This window comes from Mesocricetus auratus, unplaced genomic scaffold (genome assembly GCF_017639785.1).
Source record: "Mesocricetus auratus isolate SY011 unplaced genomic scaffold, BCM_Maur_2.0 Super-Scaffold_100019, whole genome shotgun sequence".
Classification (NCBI taxonomy): domain Eukaryota; kingdom Metazoa; phylum Chordata; class Mammalia; order Rodentia; family Cricetidae; genus Mesocricetus; species Mesocricetus auratus.
Window position 1 is genome coordinate 16,714,999 of NW_024429200.1, and position 20,110 is coordinate 16,735,108.

The 20,110-nt window shown below is 40.3% G+C and overlaps 1 protein-coding gene across 5 annotated transcripts in view; it reads right to left on the reverse strand.

The window, feature by feature from the left end:
• Positions 1 to 20,032, reverse strand: part of Asb15 (ankyrin repeat and SOCS box containing 15) — a 57,140-nt gene extending 37,108 nt beyond the window's left edge. Inside the window, exons 1-2 of one of the 5 annotated variants that reach the window (XM_040728524.1) lie at positions 19,627 to 20,032; positions 14,777 to 14,866 (exon numbers count right to left, since the gene is read on the reverse strand). Coding sequence is in view for 2 of the 5 variants with exons in the window: in XM_040728526.1 (XP_040584460.1) it covers positions 14,777 to 14,786 (10 nt within the window). In the remaining 3 variants the exon portion in view is untranslated. Of the gene's footprint in view, positions 1 to 14,776; positions 14,867 to 19,394; positions 19,413 to 19,543 lie in introns of those variants that run through there. The other 4 variants (XM_040728526.1, XM_040728525.1, XM_040728527.1 and 1 more) reach the window with 4 other exon arrangements.
• Positions 20,033 to 20,110: the final 78 nt, after the last annotated feature.

The window sequence follows — 20,110 nt, forward strand, 5'->3', positions numbered from 1 at the left end:
TAGAAACTTTGAGGCGATAGACTTTGATTACATTATCCTTTACTGTCTCTATTTCTTCTTTTTTTTATAAATTCTTTTTTATTATTTATTTTTTTATTTTTTAAATTTTATTTTCCAGTTTAAATTTAGATAAGAAACAAGGTTGCTTCACAAGTCAGTTCTAGGTCCCTCTCCCTTTCCCTCCCCTCCTCCCGTGCCCTCCCCCCAACCCCCCCTTATCCCCTCATTCCCCCAGGGAGGGTGAGGCCCTCCATGGGGGTGTCCATAGTCTGTCATTTCATATAGGGCAGGGCCTAGACCCTTCCCCAAGAGTTCAGGGTGAGAGTGCACCTCACATTGTTCTATGGGAGTCCAAAGTCCGTGTGTATACTTGGGATGGGTACTGATCTGCTGCCCAAGGCTCAATAGATTACCTAGGCCTCCTCACTGACACCCAGATTCAGGGGGTCTTGATCAGTCCCATGCTGGATTCAAAGTCTATTTTAAGCCAGGAATAAATACTACCCAAAGCCCAATGGATTACCTAGGCCTCCTCACTGACACCCACCTTCAGGGGGTCTGAGTCCCATGCTTTCCACACAGCCATCAATCTGGAGTCCAAGAGGTCCCCCTTGTTCAGGTCAACTATTTCTGTGGGTTAAACCAGCCCACTCTTAACTCCTTTGCCCATCAGTTCTCTCTTTCTGATACTGGATTCCAGGAGTTCAGTTCAGTGTTTGTCTGTGGGTATCTGCCTCTGCTTCCATCAGTCGCTGGATGAAGGTTCTGTTTCCTAGACTCTCTGGCAGTGGGATTATATGCTGGCACTCCCCTGATTCATATCTAAAATCCATAAATGAGTGAGTACATCCCATGTTTGTCTTTTTGTGACTGTGTTACCTCACTCAGGATGGTTTCTTCTAGTGCCATCTATTTCCCTGCAAATTTCAAGATTCCGTTTTTTTTCCCCAATGAATAGTACTCCATTGTATAAATGTACCAAATTTTCTCTATCCACTCTTCAGTTGAGGGGCATCTAGGTTGCTTCCAGGTTCTGGCTATTACAAATAATGCTGCTATGAACAAAGTGGAACAGACATCCTTGTTGTATGAATGGGCATCTTTTGGGTATATGCCTAAGAGTGGAATTGCTGGGTCTTGTGGTAGACTGATTCCCATTTTCCTGAGGAATCTCCATACTGATTTCCAAAGTGGCTGTACAAGTCAGCACTCCCACTAGCAGCGTAGGAGTGTTCCCCTTTCTCCACATCCTCTCCAGCATAAACTGTCACTGGAGTTTTTGATTTTAGCCATTCTGACAGGAGCAAGATGGTATCTCAGAGTTGTTTTGATTTGCATTTCTCGGGTGGGTAGGGATGTTGAGCAATTTCTCACGTGTCTATCAGCCATTTTAGATTCCTCTACTGAGAATACTCTATATTTAGTTCTGTAACCCATTTTTTTATTGGATCCTTTGATGTTTTGGAGACTTGCTTCTTGAGTTCTTTGTAAATTTTGGAGATCAGCCCTCTGTCAGATTTGGGGTTAGTGAATATCTTTTCCCAATCTGTGGGTTGCCTTTTTGTCTTGATGACTGTGTCCTTTGCCTTACAGAAGTTTCTCAGTTTCAGGAGGTCACATTTATTAATTGTTGATCTTAGTGTCTGTGCTACTGGTGTTATGTTCAGGAAGTGGTCTCGTGTACCAATTTGTTCAAGGGTGCCCCCACTTTCTCTTATAACAGGTTCAGTGTGGCTGGATTTATGTTGAGGTCTTTGATCCATTTGGACTTAAGTTTTGTGCATGGTGATAGACATGGATCAATCCACATTCTTCTACATGCTAGCATCCAGTTATGCCAGCACCATTTGTTGAAGATGCTTTCTTTTTTTCCATTGTATATTTTTAGCTTCTTTGTCGAAAATCAGATGTTCATACATGTATGGGTTAATATCAGGATGTTCAATTCGATTCCATTGGTCTACCTGTCTATTTTTGTGCCAATACCAAGCTGTTTTCAGGACTATAGCTCTATAATAGAGCTTGAAGTCAGGGATGGTGATGACTGCTTCTATTTCCTTAAGTGCTATAGGTTTATTTAAATTGCTTATCTGTTCTTGATTTAATTTTGGCAAGTAATATCTATCCAGAAAAGTTTCCATTTCCTTTTCAAGTTTTGTGGAGTACAGGTTTTCACAGTATGACCTGATGATTCTCTGGATTTGCTCAGTGTCCGTTGTTATGTCCCCCTTTTTGTTTCAGATTTTGTTAATTTGCATGTTCACACTCTGTCGTTTTGTAAGTTTGTCTATCATGTTGATTTTCTCAAAGAACTAACTCTTCGTTACATTGGCTTTTTTTGTATTGTTTCCCTAGTCTCTGCTTTATTGATTTCAGCCCTCAATTTGATTATTTCCTGGCATCTACTCCTCCTGCATGAATTTGCTTCTTCCTTTCTAGAGCTTTCAGTTGTGCTGTTAATTCTCTAGTGTAACTATCCTCCAGTTTCTTCATGTGGGTACTTAGTGCTAAGAACTTCCCTTGTAGCACTGCTTTCAAAGTGTTCCATAAGTTTGGGTATGTTGTGTGCTCATTCTCATTGAATTCTAGGAAGTCCTTAGTTTCTTTTTTTTATTTCTTCATTGACCTAGGAATGGTGCAATTGTGCATTATTCAACTTCCACTATTTTGTAGGGTTTCTGCAATTTGTGTTGTTGTTGAATTCTAATTTTAATGCATGGTGGTCTGATAAGGTGCATAGAGTTATTCCATTTTTTTGTACCTGTTGAGGTGTGATATGTTGCCAAGTATGTGGTCAATTTTTGAGAAGGTTCCATGTGGCGCTGAGAAGAAGGTATATTCCTTTTTATTTGTGTGGAATGTCTATAGTTGTCTGTTAATCACAAATGGGTCATAACTTCTATCAGTTCCTTTGCTTCTTTGATAAGTTTCTGTCTGGTAGTCCTGTCTAGAGGTGAGAGTGGGGTGTTGAAGTCTCCCACTGAGTTTTAGTAATGTTTTTTATGAACGTGGGTGCCTTTGTATTTGGGGCATAGATGTTTAAAATTGAAACTTCATCCTGGTGGAATTCTCCTGTGATTAGTATGAAGTGCCTTCCTTCATTTCTTATGATTGATTTTATTTTAAAATCTAATTTGTTAGATATTAGGTTTGCTACCCCCGCTTGTTTCTTGGGTCCATTTGATTGGAAAATACTTTCCCAACCCTTAATTCTGAGGTAATGTCTGTCTTTAAGGCTGAGGTATGTTTCTTGTATGCAGCAGAAGGATGAGTTATGTCTAAGAATCCATTCTGTTAGCCTGTGTCTCTATATGGGTGAGTTAAGACCATTAATACTGAGGGATATTAATGACCATCAATTGTGCATTCTTGTTTGTTTTGGAATAGTTGATGGTGGTGAAATTATATGTGGATTTCCACCCCTTTTTTCCTTTGGCTGTTGGTAAGGTGGGATTATCTATTGCATATGTTTTTCTGGTTGTAGTTAATTCCCTTGGGTTGGAGTTTTCCTTCCAGAACTTTCTGTAGGGCTGGGTTAGTGAATACATATTGTTTAAATTTGGTTTTGTCATGGAATTTCTTGTTTTCTCCATCTACAGTGATTGAAAGCTTTGCTGGGTCTAGCAGTCTCGGCTGGCATCTGTGGTCTCTTATTGTTGGTAGAATATGTATCTAGGACCTTCTGGCTTTCAGAGTTCCCATGGAGAAGTCAGGTGTGATTCTGATAGGTTTGCCTTTGTATGTTACTTGGCCTTTTTTCTTTGCTGATCTTAATATTCTTCCTTTATTCTGTATGTTCTGGGTTTTTACTATTATGAGGTGAGGGGATTTCCTTTTGTGGTCCACTTTATTTGGTGTTCTGTAAGCTTCTTGTACTTTCATTGGCATGCCTTTCTTTAAGTTGGGGAAGTTTTCTACTATGATTTTGTTAAATATGTTTTCTGCCTCTTTGAGGTGGATTTTTTCACCTTCTTCTATACCTATTATTTTTAGGTTTGGTGTTTTTATGGTGTCCCATATTTCCTGGATATTTTGTGATAGGGATTTTTTGGACTTAAGATTTTTTTGGTTGATGCATCTATTTCCCCTAGTGTATCTTCAACACCTGAGATTCTGTCTTCCATTTCTTGTATTCTGTTGTTTTTGCTTGTATCTGTAGTACCTGTCCATTTGCCCAGCTTTTCTATTTCCAGCATTCTTTCAGACTGTTTTTTTTAGTTGTCTCTATTTCAGCTTTCAACTCTTGCACTGTTTGAATTGTTTCTTGTAATTTTTGCTTTGTCTTTTCCTCTCTTTCTTGCATTTGCTGAAGGTTTTGGGTTGTCTTTTCTTCCATTTCTTGCATTTTTTGCATTTATTTTGGATTGTTTTTTCCTCCATTTCTTGCAATTCTTGCACTTTTTGGATTGTTTTTTCCCTCCATTTTTTTGGTTTGTTTTTTTCTTCCATGTCTTTAAGGGATTTTCTCATATCTTCTTTGAGGTCTCTATCACTTTCATGAAGTTGTTTTTAAGGTCTTTCTCATCTACTTCTTCCACAATGGGCTGTTCAGGTCTTTCGGGTGTCGATTCTCTAGTTTCTGGTGGTGTCATATTGGTTTTTCTGTTGCACCCCTATTTTATAGTTTGAGATTTCGCTAAAATAATTATATGTTCTTTACCCTGTCTTATGCTTTTTTTCTGTGGTTTCTTTCATAGTCCTTTTATCACCTCTGAACCCCTAAATAAGATACATCCCCCACTTGTATACAAGGTATCCATTTATCTATTAAGCATGCATTTATTAATTGCCATGTGTCAGGCACAAAGATAAGTTCTCATAGTTTGATTTGTACAAGTTCAAATCAAAGAAACTAAGGGTTGGAGAGATGGCTTAGTCGGTACTATGCCTGCCATGAAGCATGGAGACCTGAGCTCTGAGCTCCAGCACCTACACAAAAGCTAGCAAGGTGATGAATATCTACAATCGTGATGCTGTGACTGAGGAGGAAGGGCGTGGAAACAGGCAGATTCTTGAATCTTGATGGCCAGCCAATGAGCTTCAAGATTAGTGAAAGATACTATCTTTAAAAAAAAAAAAAAAAAAAAAAGGGGCTTCCAGCAGCATCAGGTAAACAGGCCGGCTTCCCGGCCTGTGCTCCAGTGCCTGCAGATCCCCTGGGACCTGCACAGAGCTCCCAATCCCGGCGGGAGCCAAGCACCCCAGACTCCGGATCTTCGCTCACACCAACGAGACCAGGAAAGGAGAGGAGGCTGGGAGTCCAGCGAAGCGGCGGTTCTTCCAGCAGCATCAGGACCAGCATTCGGACAAGGAATAGAAGAACCACCAGATTATTGGACTTGCTAGCACCCACCAAAAGGGAACGCTGGTCCCCAGACCAGTAAGGGGCTCTTTCTGTACCCACTAGAAGAAGAGATGGGAAAGAGACAATACAAAAACACAGTCAGCAACAGAAAAACAAATATGACACCGCCAGATTCTAGAGACTCCACACCAGCAAGACCCCAACATTCCAATGCGGACGAAACAGAAGAGAACGACCTTAAAAGCACTCTCATGAAAATGATAGAGGCCCTAAAAGAGGATATTGGAAAATCCCTCAAAGAAATGGAAGAAAAAACAAACCAAAAAATGCAAGAATTGGAAGAAAAAACAAACCAAAAAAGGCAGAAAATGGAAGAAGAAATGAAGCAAAAAATGCAAGAAATGGAAGAAAAAACAAAGCAAAAAATGCAAGAATTGGAAGAAGAATCATACCAAAAAAGGCAGGAAATGGAAGAAGAATCAAAGCAAAAAATGCAAGAAATGGTAGAAAAAACAAAGCAAAAAATGAAAAAAATGGAAGAAGAAACAAACCAAAAAAGGCAGGAAATGGAAGAAGAAACAAAGCACAAAATGCGAGAAATGGAACAAAAAACAAACCAAAAAATGCAAGAAATGGAAGAAAGAACAAACCAAAAAATTCATAAAAGGCAACAAACGGACGAACAGATAAACAGAAAATTGCAAGAAGCAATGCAAACACTGCAAGGGTTGAAAACTGAAATAGAGTCATTAAAAAAAACACAATCTGAAGAAAGGCAGAAAATAGAAAAGCTGGACAAACAGACAGGCACTACCAATACAAGCATTACCAACAGAATAGAAGAGATGGAAGAGAGAATCTCAAGTGTTGAAGATACGCTAGGAGAAATGGATTTATCAACCAAAGAAAACCTTAAATCCAACAAATCCTTAACACAAAACATCCAGGAAATATGGGACACCATGAAAAGACCAAACCTAAGAATAATAGGTATAGAAGAAGGAGAAGAAATCCAGCTCAAAGGGGCAGAAGGCATATTCAACAAAATCATAGAAGAAAACTTTCCCAACCTTAAGAAAGACATGCCAATGAAGGTACAAGAAGCCTACAGAACACCAAATAGAGTGGACCACAAAAAAAAATCCCCTCGCCACATAATAATCAAGACCCCAAACATACAGAATAAAGAAAGAATATTAAGAGCAGCTAAGGAAAAAGGTCAAGTAACATATAAAGGCAGACCTATCAGAATTACACCTGATTTCTCCATGGAAACGCTGAAAGCCAGAAGGTCCTGGATAGATATTCTACCTACACTAAGAGACCATGGATGCCAGCCCAGACTACTATACCCGGCAAAGCTCTCAATCACTATAGACGGAGAAAACAAGATATTCCATGACAAAACTAGATTCAAGCAATATGTGTCCACTAACCCAGCCCTACAGAAAATTTTGGAAGGAAAACTCCAACCCAAGGAAGCTAACTACAACCAGAAAAACATAAGCATTAGAGAATCTCTCTCTACCAACAGCCAAAAGAACAAAGGGGTGAAATTCCACACATAATTCCACCAACAACAACCATCGCAAATCGAAGAAGGATAAGCAATCATTGGTCATTAATATCCCTCAATATTAATGGCCTTAACTCACCCATAAAAAGACACAGACTAGCAGATTGGATTCGAAGACAGAACCCTTCCTTCTGCTGCATACAGGAAACACACCTCACCCTTAAAGACAGACATTACCTGAGAATTAAAGGTTGGGAAAAAATTTTTCAATCGAATGGACCCAAGAAACAAGCCGGGGTAGCAATCCTAATATCTAACAAACTAGACTTTAAAATAAAATCAATCAAAAGAGATGAAGGAGGTCATTACATACTCATCACAGGTGAAACCCACCAAGAGGAAGTGTCTATTCTGAACATCTATGCCCCAAATACAAAGGCATCCACATTTGTTAAAAAAACATTATTAGAACTTAAATCTCATCTAAAGCCCCACACAGTTATAGTGGGAGATTTCAACACACCACTCTCACCACTAGACAGGAATACCAAACAGAAACTCAACAAAGAAGCAAAAGGGCTAATAGAAGTAATGACCCAACTGGGATTAACAGATATCTATAGAACATTTCATCCACATAAAAAAGAATATACCTTCTTCTCACCACCACATGGAACCTTCTCAAAAATCGACCACATACTTGGCAACATATCAAACCTCAGCAGCTACAAAAAAATTGGAATAACTCCATGCATCTTATCAGACCACCATGCTTTAAAATTAGAATTCAACAACAACACAAATTGCAGAAAACCTACAAACTCATGGAAATTGAATAATGCTCAACTGCACCATCCCTGGGTCAAAGAGGAAATAAAAAAGAAATTAAAGACTTCCTCGAATTCAATGAGAATGAAGACACAACATACCCAAACCTATGGGACACTTTGAAAGCAGTGCTACGGGGAAGTTCATAGCGCTAAATGCTCACATGAAGAAACAGGAGAACAGTTATACCAGAGAATTAACATCACAGCTGAAAGCTCTAGAACACAAAGAAGCACACTCCCCCAGGAGGAGTAGACGCCAGGAAATAATCAAATTGAGGGCTGAAATCAATAAAGTAGAAACCAGGAAAACAATACAAAGAATCAACGCAACGAAGAGTTGGTTCTTTGAGAAAATCAACAAGATAGACAAACCTTTGTCCAAACTTACCAAACAGCAGAGAGTGAACACGCAAATTAACAAAATTAGAAATGAAAAGGGGGACATAACAACAGACTCTGAGGAAATCCAGAGAATCATTAGGTCATACTTTGAAAACCTGTACTCCACAAAATTCGAAAATTTAAAGGAAATGGATGACTTCCTGGACAGCTATCAATTGCCAAAACTAAATCAAGAACAGATAAGCAATTTAAATAGACCTATAACCCCTATGGAAATAGAAGCTGTCATCAAAAGTCTCCCAACCAAAAAAAGCCCAGGTCCAGATGGCCTCAGTGCAGAATTCTACCAGAAATTCAAAGAACAGCTTATACCAATTCTTCTCAAAGTGTTCCACACAATAGAAGCAGAAGGGTCTTTGCCAAACTCTTTCTATGAGGCTTCAATAACCTTGATCCCCAAGCCACACAAAGATACAACTAAGAAAGAGAACTTCAGACCAATATCCCTCATGAACATTGATGCAAAAATACTCAATAAAATACTGGCAAATCGGATCCAAGAACACATCAAAACAATCATTCACCACGATCAAGTAGGTTTCATCCCAGGAATGCAGGGATGGTTCAACATACGAAAATCCATCAACGTAATCCACCATATAAACAAGCTGAAAAACAAAAATCACATGATCATCTCACTAGATGCTGAAAAAGCCTTTGACAAAATCCAACACCCCTTCATGATAAAGGTCTTGGAGAGATCTGGGATAACAGGGACATACTTAAACATAATAAAAGCTATATACAGTAAACCAACAGCCAACATCAAACTAAATGGACAGAAACTCAATGCAATTCCTCTAAAATCAGGAACAAAACAAGGCTGTCCACTCTCTCCATACCTTTTCAACATGGTACTTGAAGTCCTAGCTATTGCCATACGACAACAAAGGGGGATCAAGGGGATACAAATTGGGAAGGAAGAGGTCAAACTTTCACTGTTTGCAGACGATATGATAGTTTACATCAATGACCCAAAGAACTCTACCAGGGAACTCTTACAGCTGATTAACACCTTCAGCAAAGTGGCAGGCTACAAGATCAACTCAAGAAAATCAGTAGCCCTACTATATACAGATGATAAAAGGGCTGAAAGAGAAATCAGAGAAACATCACCCTTTACAATTGCCACAAACAACATAAAATACCTTGGGGTAACGCTAACCAAACAAGTGAAAGACCTGTATCGTAAGAACTTTGAATCTTTAAAGAAAGAAATTAAAGAAGCCCTCAGAAAATGGAAAGATCTCCCATGCTCTTGGATAGGTAGGATCAATGTAGTAAAAATGGCAATCCTGCCAAAAGCAATCTACAGATTCAATGCAATCCCCATTAAAATCCCAGCACAGTTCTTCACAGACCTTGAAAGAACAATAATCAATTTTGTATGGAAAAACAAAAGACCCAGGATAGCCAAAACAACCCTGTTCAACAAGGCAACGTCCGGAGGCATCACCATCCCTGACCTCAAGCTCTATTATAGAGCTATAGTCCTGAAAACAGCTTGGTATTGGCACAAAAATAGACAGGTAGACCAATGGAATCGAATTGAAAACCCGGGTATTAACCCACACACGTACGAACATCTGATCTTTGACAAAGAAGCTAAAAATATACAATGGAATAAAGAAAGCATCTTCAACAAATGGTGCTGGCATAATTGGAGACTGGCATGTAGAAGAATGCAGATCGATCCATGTCTATCGCCATGCACAAAACTTAAGTCCAAATGGATCAAAGACCTCAACATAAATCCAGCCACACTGAACCTCTTAGAAGAGAAAGTAGGTGGTACCCTTGAACGAATTGGTACAGGAGACAGCTTCCTGAACATAATACCAGTAGCACAGGCAGTAAGATCAACAATTAATAAATGGGACCTACTGAAACTGAGAAGCTTCTGTAAGGCAAAGGACACAGTCAGCAAGACAAAAAGGCAGCCCACAGAATGGGAAAAAATATTCACTAATCCCACATCTGACAGAGGGTTGATCTCCAAAATTTACAAAGAACTCAAGAAGCAAGTCTCCAAAACACCAAAGGACCCTATTAAAAAGTGGGCTACAGAACTAAATAGAGAGTTTTCAATAGAGGAGTCTAAAATGGCTGAGAGGCACTTGAGAAAGTGCTCAACATCCTTAGCCATCCGGGAAATGCAAATCAAAACAACTCTCAGATACCATCTCACCCCTGTCAGAATGGCTAAAATCAAAAACACCAATGACAATTTATGCTGGAGAGGATGTGGTGAAAGGGGGACACTCCTCCATTGCTGGTGGGAGTGCCAACTGGTTCAGCCACTTTGGAAATCAGTGTGGAGATTCCTCAGAAAAATGGGAATAAACCTACCACAAGACCCAGCAACTCCACTCTTAGGCATATATCCAAAAGATGCCCATTCATACAGCAAAGAGGTCTGTTCCACTATGTTCATAGCAGCTTTATTTGTAATTGCCAGAACGTGGAAGCAACCTAGATGTCCCTCACCCGAAGAGTGGATAGAGAAAATGTGGTACATCTACACAATGGAGTACTATTCAGCTGAAAAAAATAATGGAATCATGAGATTCGCGGGCAAATGGATGACACTAGAAGAAACCATCCTGAGTGAGGTAACCCAGTCACAAAAAGAGAAACATGGCATGTACTCTCTCATATATGGATTTTAGACATAGATCTGGGGAGTGCCAGCCTACAATCCTATGGCCAGAGAGTCTGGGAAACAGAAACTTTATTTAGTGGCTGATCGAAGAAGAGGCAGACTCCCTTGGTTAAGTACTGAGCTGAACTCAAGAAAGCCAGTAACAGAGAGGGAGGACTGATGATCAAAGGGATTAAGACTGGGCTGGTTTAACCCCCAGAAACAGCTGACCAGACAAAGGTTAACTCTTGAATCCCAGGCATTAGCCTGGGAAGCCAGCATGGGACTGATCAAGACCCCCTGAATCTGGGTGTCAGTGAAGAGGCCTAGGGAATCTATTGAGCCTTGGGCAGCAGATCAGTACCCATCCCAAGTATACACACGGACTTTGGACTCCAATAGAACAATGTGAGGAGCACTCTCACCCAGAACTCTTGGGAAAGGGTCTAGGCCCTGCCCTATATGAAATGACACACTATGGACACCCCCATGGAGGGCCTCACCCTCCCTGGAGAAATGAGAGGATAACGGGGGGGGAGGGGAGGGCACGGGAGGAAGGGAGGGAATGGGAGAGGGACCTGGAACTGACTTGTGAAGCAACCTTGATTCTTATCCAAATTTAAACTGGGAAATAAAATTAAAAAAAAAAAAAAAAAAAGGGTAGACACCTATAGAAGGCACCCAGTGTTGACCTCTGCCTACCAATACACACACACACACACACACACACACACACACACACACACACACACACACACTTTAAAAGATATTTAGGAACTTGTCCATCATGTAGAGAACATCATAGACATTTTAGAAGCCAGAACATCAAAATCAGATGAAGACACAAAAATATACCATTAGGACTTTGCGGGACAGAATTCCATTCTGTAGCCTGAATCTAGGCATCAGGAAATTCATCTTATTTTTTTTATAATTGCTTATATCCTACTTCTCCTCTACTCAATTATCAATGAACACAATAGTAAAAATGAAAGTCATTTCATAAATGAATTATTGATGGTATTTTGTTTTCAGATTCTAAGTGTTGGAAAGTTAGAGAGTTTTTACCTAATTTTTAAACCTTATTTAAACTTGACTGTAGCTTTTTTGTTTTGTTTTGTTTTGTTTTGTTTCGAGACAGCTTTTTTTCGTGTAACAGCCTTGGCTGTATTAGAATTAGAACTTACTTTATAGGCCAGGCTAGTCTCAAACTCACAGAGATCCAGCTGCCTCTGCCTCTGCCTCCCTAGCACTGGGATCAAAGGTGTCACGTTGACTCACCCTGTATGGCCATTTTTAATAAGAATGTCCTCCAAAGGTTCACATATCTGAATATTTGATCCCCAGTTTGTGAAACTGGGAGGGACTAGGAGGTATGATCTTGTTGGAAGAGGTGTGTCACTTGGAGGGGCCCAAGCCATTTGGCCTCTCTCTCTGCCTCATACTTATGGACGAGACAGATGGCAGCTACTATTCCAGCTCCATGCCTGCCCACCTGATTGCCCATATTCCCTGCCATGATGGTCACAGACTTACCTCTGAAACTATAAGTCTCTAATAATTCTTTTTTCCAAAAGTTTCTTTTGGTCATGATGTTTTCTTCACAGCAATAGAAAAGTAACTAAGGCACCCTGGAACTCTTTTCTTCACAGCACATCAAAATACTGATCTCACTGAGGCCCACATGAGAGGGTTCTCCTCATGATGCAGGTCACTACCTCAGGCTGAACCTCTTGCTACCTCTACTACCTGACCTCTACTCTTAGTTCTTGCTCATCTGTTGCTTGGGTCACAGGACCTTCTTGTCACTTCAGCATTCCAGGCTCTACAAATCCTTTTGTTCCTTTAAGACTGTCTCAGTCACTGTTCTGTTGCTGTGAAGAAAAACCATGACCAAGGCAACTAGGAGAAGAGAAAGCATTTAACTGAGGACTTGTTCAGAAGTTTAGTCTCTTATGCTGGCGAGAAGCATGGCGGCACATGTGGTACTAGAGCAGTAGCTGAGAGCTACATCCTGATCCAAAGGCAGAGAGGCAGAGCAAGACACACTTGGCCTGGTGTGGGTATTTGAAATCTCCAGTGACACACTTCCTACAACAAGGCCACACCTACTCCATCAAGACCACACATCCTAATGCTTCTCAAATCGTGCCCGTCTCTATGACTTAGCATTCAGATACGTGAGCCTACAGAGGCCATTCTCAGACAAAGCTCCACAAAGACTCAGCTTAAGCCTTCTTCCACTGTTCCCATGCATTTCTCCTAATCTTTCTAGAACCTGTCTCCTTCTTCCTTTATTTCCGTACCATGTTTCACTTGTCTTCAAGCGTACTTGTTTTTGTCCCTATATTACATCAGGTTTTACTGAAGACTGGCAGAGTGACACTGTGTTTTCACAGTGTGAACATTTGACAATTATGAATTCACTGAAGGCCAGGGGCTGAACAATGGCAGGAGGGACCTCCAACTTCACCATGAGCTTTATGTGTTTTACTTCAACCAGTGTCCAAATAGGACTTTTATAATATAGGGAATGATAAACTGGAGCCTTAAGTCAAATTCATAATGCATCCCATAGCAAAGTCAACATGTTTTTAAACAAGAACCTGGCCAATAATTGATTTGTGTGATTTTTCCATAATTAACTGAGTTCCCAGAAGATAAAGAACTTTATATAGACTTGTGATCCCATAGTACCAGATTCGCTCTTAGTTAATTTTTAACTTTCATTCTGACTACATTATCTTTTAAGTCATCAAACAAGAGTCATGCAGAGATTCAGTGAAGGGGAAAAGTAGAAAAACTACTCCGGTATTTCTGAGAGCACTCATTGTATGTTTTGCCTAAGCCCGAAATGGTAATGACAAAGAATGTGGAAACAAACATGTGACCATTAAACATGAGTATACAGCAATACAGAGATTTGATAGGTGCTACTTAATGGTAATCATAATGAAAGAGATATTTATCTAAAATATTTCCAACTGAACTTTGAAAGAGTTAAGGGGAAACAAAATGAAAGTCAAGAAAACATTTAAAAAGATAGCACAGTGTATTTTCATGCCTTTATATGTTTATATCATCTCTAAATAAAACAGTTGAAAAAAGGCCTTCAGAAGGTATAGCTAAAGACCCTAAAGAAGGAAGATATGAAAATAGCAAGCAAGATTTGAGACATACATCAAGGAACTATTCCTCAAGTAAGATTTTTAATGTGAGCAAAAGACAAGCTACAAATGCCAGGAAAAAGTCACAGCAGCTGTCAGTACAGAGACTTGAACTAGTAATACCATTGGATTGTGAAGGAATAAGAAAAAATGAGTTCAGGTTTAAAGAAAAATTCTAATCATGTATAAGAGGAAACACAACTCCATGTAACATATCTCCAAAGTTATGGTTTCCAAATACTCAGACTTGCAATTTGGGTCTGTTTTTCACCCAGACCTTCTTAGAAAATTGTTAGAGACTGACTTGAACCAAATCATAGGGACAAAATTAAGTATGAGAAAAAGATTAGTGGAGACCATTGGAAACATTCCACTTTAGGACTAGTGATTAAATAAAGGCAGGGCCTGGGATTACCAAACAGAATGCTGATGTCCTATGCCCTCACATTAGAAATGAGTCTATTAATACACTTCAGAGACAAGGGTGAAGTCAAGTGGAATCGGATGTCTCAGCGGGAGTAGGGAAGGTGAAAGGAGATATCCTGAATGATGCAGCATATACTGGAAGCTCAAGCATATTTACATGAAAGCAGATGCTAAGCAACACAAGATCTCATTAAAGTCAATAGAAGAGGCGATGCAGAGGAGACAGATGAAACGATATAATATAATTTTTCCTATCAGGGTACTAATAGGTGCTATACAACAAAACTGAAAAACCAAGGGAGTCATATAGTTTCCCACTAAAGTAAAAAAATAAAGTCACTCTTCCTAAATACTTAATGAACTACAAAAACTGAACATATAGGAAAATATTTTTAAAATAACCGGAGCACAGCTATGTCTATTATTAAAAAACGTAAATGAACCTCACTGGCTAAGAAAAAAATTAATGCATGCACATTGGATTTTTACCTTTCTCCATATTTTCTCCCTTTTGTGTCTTAGAATCCAAAGGACCCGGGAATTAGCAGGATCACTATAAATCCAATGAAGAATTAAAGACTGAAAGAGAAAAATAGAAAAAGAAATAATGCATCAAGGATAATTAGACAAGAAACACTTCTATGCTTTGTGAACTGTTTGTCGCTGGGTCAGGAGTGAATTTATTTCTCAAAAATATGTTACATGATATAAAATCTTTGTAGATTTTTTTTTTGGTATTTACGAGACAGGGTTTCTCTGTATTGTTCTGGAGGCTGTCGGTCCAGCCTGGCCTCGAACTCACAGAGATCCGCCTGCCTCTGCCTCCCGAGTGCTGGGATTAAAGGCGTGCGCCACCACCGCCCGGCTATATAAAATCTTTTATACAAAGTACAGAGGATTGAGGGGGAAAGTGTAGAAGTGTAAGTGCGAGAGACGAGAGCAAGGAAACTGGTAGACACCATGTGGGAAGTCCTCAAACATGGCCAGGCAGGCATGATGCTACTGGCAATGCGGAGCTATACCTGAGTATGCGGAGGAGGACAGGGCTAGGAAGTAAGCAACAGAGTGAAACAATGTTTCTGGAGTGCGGTTCACCCCCCCTCCACCCCCGATAAATATCATCTGGGAATTCACTAGGAATTCAGATTTAGTTCTTATCCTACACTTCAAACCTCTGCCAAGCATCATTAACTAGGATTGAGCAGGTGTTGGTTGATGTCCAGCATTCTGTTTTAATAAACCTTCAGACGGGAGAAGCAATGTTTTGGAAGTGATCTGGGTTTGTGAGTTACTCAGAAGCAGTTTTAAAGTGTTGAGAAACTAGAACAGTGTAGACAGAAGTGCTCAGACAGAAAATCACTAAAAGATGGTAGTCAATTCTGCATTAAAAGAATTCCCCCCAAAAGCGACCTCAAGGGACATTTTGGGGAAAGACTATGAGTAAGTGAAGGGAATGAATGCTGCACTAAGAATCACTGGAAATAGATGTGTTTTCACATGGAATTTCAAAATATCACTTTCATTTGTTATCATCAAAGATTTATTACAGTGATTATCGAATGAAATTAAGTCAAAATAATACGGTTAAGTTTGTTTGCAATTCTCTTACCCTTTGCCCCCCCCCCGCAAACAAAGCAATGGTAGTTTTCTGTTTTGTTAAATTAGTAAGATGTAACCATGTTAAAAACAATTCCAGGCTTAGGGGGAGAGGGAGAGGTGAGCACGCGTGCTCTCTAGAGTAAATGAGATTTGAAGGCAGTCTCCTAGCACAGTCAGCTTTAGCTGGTTATATTTTAAACAGCCCATAAGAGAGAGCAAGACTACCCAAAAGAGGCATGCCAGGAGGACTCCTATGAGTTCAGTAACAGGAGCAGCCCCAGACGGCATCTGGGACCAGTGAGAACCACCAGAAGGGATAGATAGCATGGTGTGAAGGAGGGAAACGCCCTCTATACTTAGGAGCTGTCAAGTGTAAGCTTTAAGTATGATTGGCAAGGATTTAAGTGTACCCCGTCATAACACAATTTCCCTTAACAGAAACAGCCAGAGCAATCATTATTTTCTTCACATTTCTAATTGTCTATATCACTCACTGAAGTCATGTTCACCAGGCTGCACTTCCCTTCTGCTGTCTTCTTTCCTGTAACTTCCCAGGCAAGCAGTTTTGTTTGGTTTGCTTTTGTCCCAAAGTGTCCTTGAGATAGGACGCTAATTCTGCTTAACTTTCTTCCTCCACCTCACTCTTTGGTGTCCAGCTGCTGAGAACATCCCTGTCCCACCTCTTGCTCAGGTGGGTTTCACTCTCGACAGCCCAGTCTCTTTCTAGGGGCACCGACCACAGATTGACTCCTTTGTTCCCTTATTCTTCCAGTCCCTTAAGTCAGTCTCTCAGCTCCTCTATTTAAAACACATGCGATGTAACACAATTAAATGTCACATAAGGTCACATGGCGGAGGCTTCCTTAAGTTATTTACTGTTATTATCTGTGACAATTCAAATGGCAGGTGGATCTGTTTTTGAGTTCCTGCTACTTTGGAATAGATTTTTTTCCCTTACAATTTACATGATGCTGAGATATTTTAGCCCAGATTCTTTTATGATTTACTGATCATATTTCATCTCAAATGAAACTTCCAGAATAGGTAAAACACACCACACACGTAGACAAAACAAAAACCAAAAATCCTCTGTTGTCTGAGTGATGTAAACTTGTCATTAACTTCTACCACCACCTGCTGGTCAAAAGGCTGTATGTCATATGTCAAAAAGCTGTATGTCTTATGAGTTAACTGGGAAAAGAAGAGACACTTGGGATGTTTCAATTATTTCTGCACTACAGGATTACTCGGTAATGTACACAGAAAGGGCGGGTTGTTTAAATATAAAGACTCCTAAGACTATTTCTTACTGCATTATGAGTTACAGATTCTGTATTACGTAATATTTCATATTACAAACAAGGAAGCTCTTGGGCCCCAAAGCCATGTTTGCTGAAATTGTAAAGGTGTGGGGGGGGCACACTTATGACTAAAATATTTACCCTGGCCTTCAAAACATGCAGATTAGTAAAAGCTTTCACAATTTTAGCCAGAATTTGGGAGGTTCTCCAAGTTTTCATTTTCCCAGTTGTTAATGAAGGTGTTGTTGCCCGTTTCCCTGTCAGCTCCTAAAGCAGGTGTCACACATAAATCTATTCCTTTTTTTTTTTTACACCATTGTACCGCTCTTTAAATGTTTTTGACCAGTCCTATTAGGAAACATGATATTTTGCTATTGCTTGCTTCTTTGTAGTGGAATTTTTCCAAAGAAGTAGGCGATGCTAAAATGAAAGGAGAATCCAGTTATTCAGAGCAATCTGAGAGCTGAAGGTTTTGCATTCATCAGAAGATGCCTTGGTTAGGTGACGCTGGCATTGAAGCTGCCTGTGGCAACAGGCCTTTCTGTCCTCTGTACTTCTGCTCTAATGTTCCCTCTGGCAGCAGCATCCTGTAGCTAGTTCTGTGTGACAAGAGTTTCTTACTCACCTCAGGTCTCCACATAAATATCACCTTCTCAGAGAGGCTTCTGTGCCCTCCTAAGTACATGCTGCACTTTGCACACTTTGGAGATGGTCGCAGAATTCTGTTAAAGTTTTTTTTCTTCAGTACCTAGCCACTGCAAAGCTTGTTGGGCACTGAGACCCAACTCACTCACTCTGAGCAGAGCTTTATCGTGTCTGCACCTCTGGCTGTCACAGAATAAGCAATCAGTGCAACATCTCGGTGAGTGATTAGCTCAGCCTTCTGCTGTGTGATCGAATTTCAGTTCATTTGTGAAGTCCCTTCTTTTTTTATTTTTGGCTTTTCAAGACAGGATTTCTCTGTGGCTTTGGAGGCTGTCCTGGAACTTGCTCTTGTAGACCAGGCTGGCCTTGAACTCACAGAAATCCACCTGCTTCTCCCTCCCGAGTGCTGGGATTAAAGGCATGTGCCACCAACACCTGGCCTGTGAAGTCCCTTCTTAACATTCTGTATTCAACTAGTCTTATTTCACTTAATTTGTCATTGTATATTGGATGAGATTAGTCAAACAGAGTGTTAACACTTAGGAAATATTTTTATTGTTGCCACATTCAAACATTTTTTTCTTATGCCTAATTTTATCTTTTGATTCATAAGTGTTAGTTTTTAAAAATAACCATGAATTTTTATCTATTAGAATATTCTATGCTTATTTGTCTTCATATCATAGAATTTGTTTATTGTCATCAAAAATTTCATTTTCTTCTATACTTTTCTGTTTTGATTTTTAATGATGTATGTGCAGAAATGAAGAGAGACACCTTCCAGAGCAGGGCAAGAGAGCCATAAGTCATTATTACTTGATGGCCTATTGGCTTGCCTTCTCCATATATTTTCAACAGAAAGTATACTTAATCTTAATATTTAACTTAATTTCAATCCAGGTTGGAGTATTAGATGTCACCATCTTTACACTTTCTAGGAGAGTCCATATTAAAAAGTGTAAATAGTTGGAAAGAAGCCTGTTTCTGGGCAAATGCTATAAGAGGTACATAATCTCCAAAGGCCTGGGGTTTGGTTGTTATTCTACTTTAATGATTCACCTCTCCCTCTCCCCCCTCCCCCCTCCCCCCCCTTTCTCTCTCTTCTTCCCCTCTCTCTTCCGGAGGGGGATGCAAGCTCTCTGGTTTGGCATTGTTTTCACCTTTGCTATGCTTATGAATGATAAGAGATAAATGTCAAAGGAAGGAGCTGTCCAGTTGGGCCGTTTTCAGGAACAACCTCGCCATTACCGGAAACCAAGACTCTCTTTCCGTTGCTTTGCTAGTATTTCCCTCAGTGGAGCCAGAGGCCTGGATTTCTAGGAGATGGTTTGATCACCTAACTTTGATAAGATCCAGCTTCTAACAACAGCAATAACAAAAAATGCTTCCATCACCGAGAAGCAGAACTGGAGGCTCCTAATCACATTGGCCAGGCTAGAGGGCCCAAAGAGCAAGTTCTGTAAACTGCAGGGTCAAAAGTTTGGCGCTAGCTCTCCTGCCTCTAATCTCTCTAGCATTCACAGAATTTCCTAACATCCATCTTTCCCAGGATTGGAACATACCTGAGAACGCAGAACATTCTATCCTCTTATAATGTTTGCTAAGACATTCCTAGATCCCCTTCTGATATCACAGATGCCACGGGATGTGTCCCTTTATAGCGAATTCCACGGTCACTAGCTTGGAATACCACTAGCGAGCCTTCACTCACCGTGCGCCCGCCCCTCTACAAAAGGTTGCTTCAGAAACCTAAACTTATTTTGGTACCACACGAAGCGATCAGTTTTGTAGTACCTTAGCCAGGATCAGCCAGGTCTGTCTACCCTCGGTGTCTTTAGCAAACAAATACCGCACAGCAGACGCCTGAATCCCAAGTGTCAAAGAACGCAGGCATCTTTCATAAAGCCACGGTTCCACATTCTAGAACACTCTCAACAACGCCAGGCATCCTTAGGATCTGGAGGCAGAGGGTAGGGAGACTGTGACTTCATAACCTCCCATTCATCCGTTTCCTTGAGAGCAAACGGACGCATCGGAGGGTCAGTTCCACTTTACAGTTTCCGTTCGTGAGAATGGATTCAACACATGCGGAGGAAGAGCATTTTTCGTGACGCTCAGGCCGGCTCTCGCCCTCACTTCAGCGAGCTGAGAAAGTAAGTGCTCGTGAGGACATGTGTGACAGGCAGAATTAAAGCGCCTGCAGTAACTGCATTTGAGAGTTTTTTTTTTTTTTTTTTTGTAGTGCGGCGTTTTTCCCGGTCAGTCTCTGCAGTGCGCT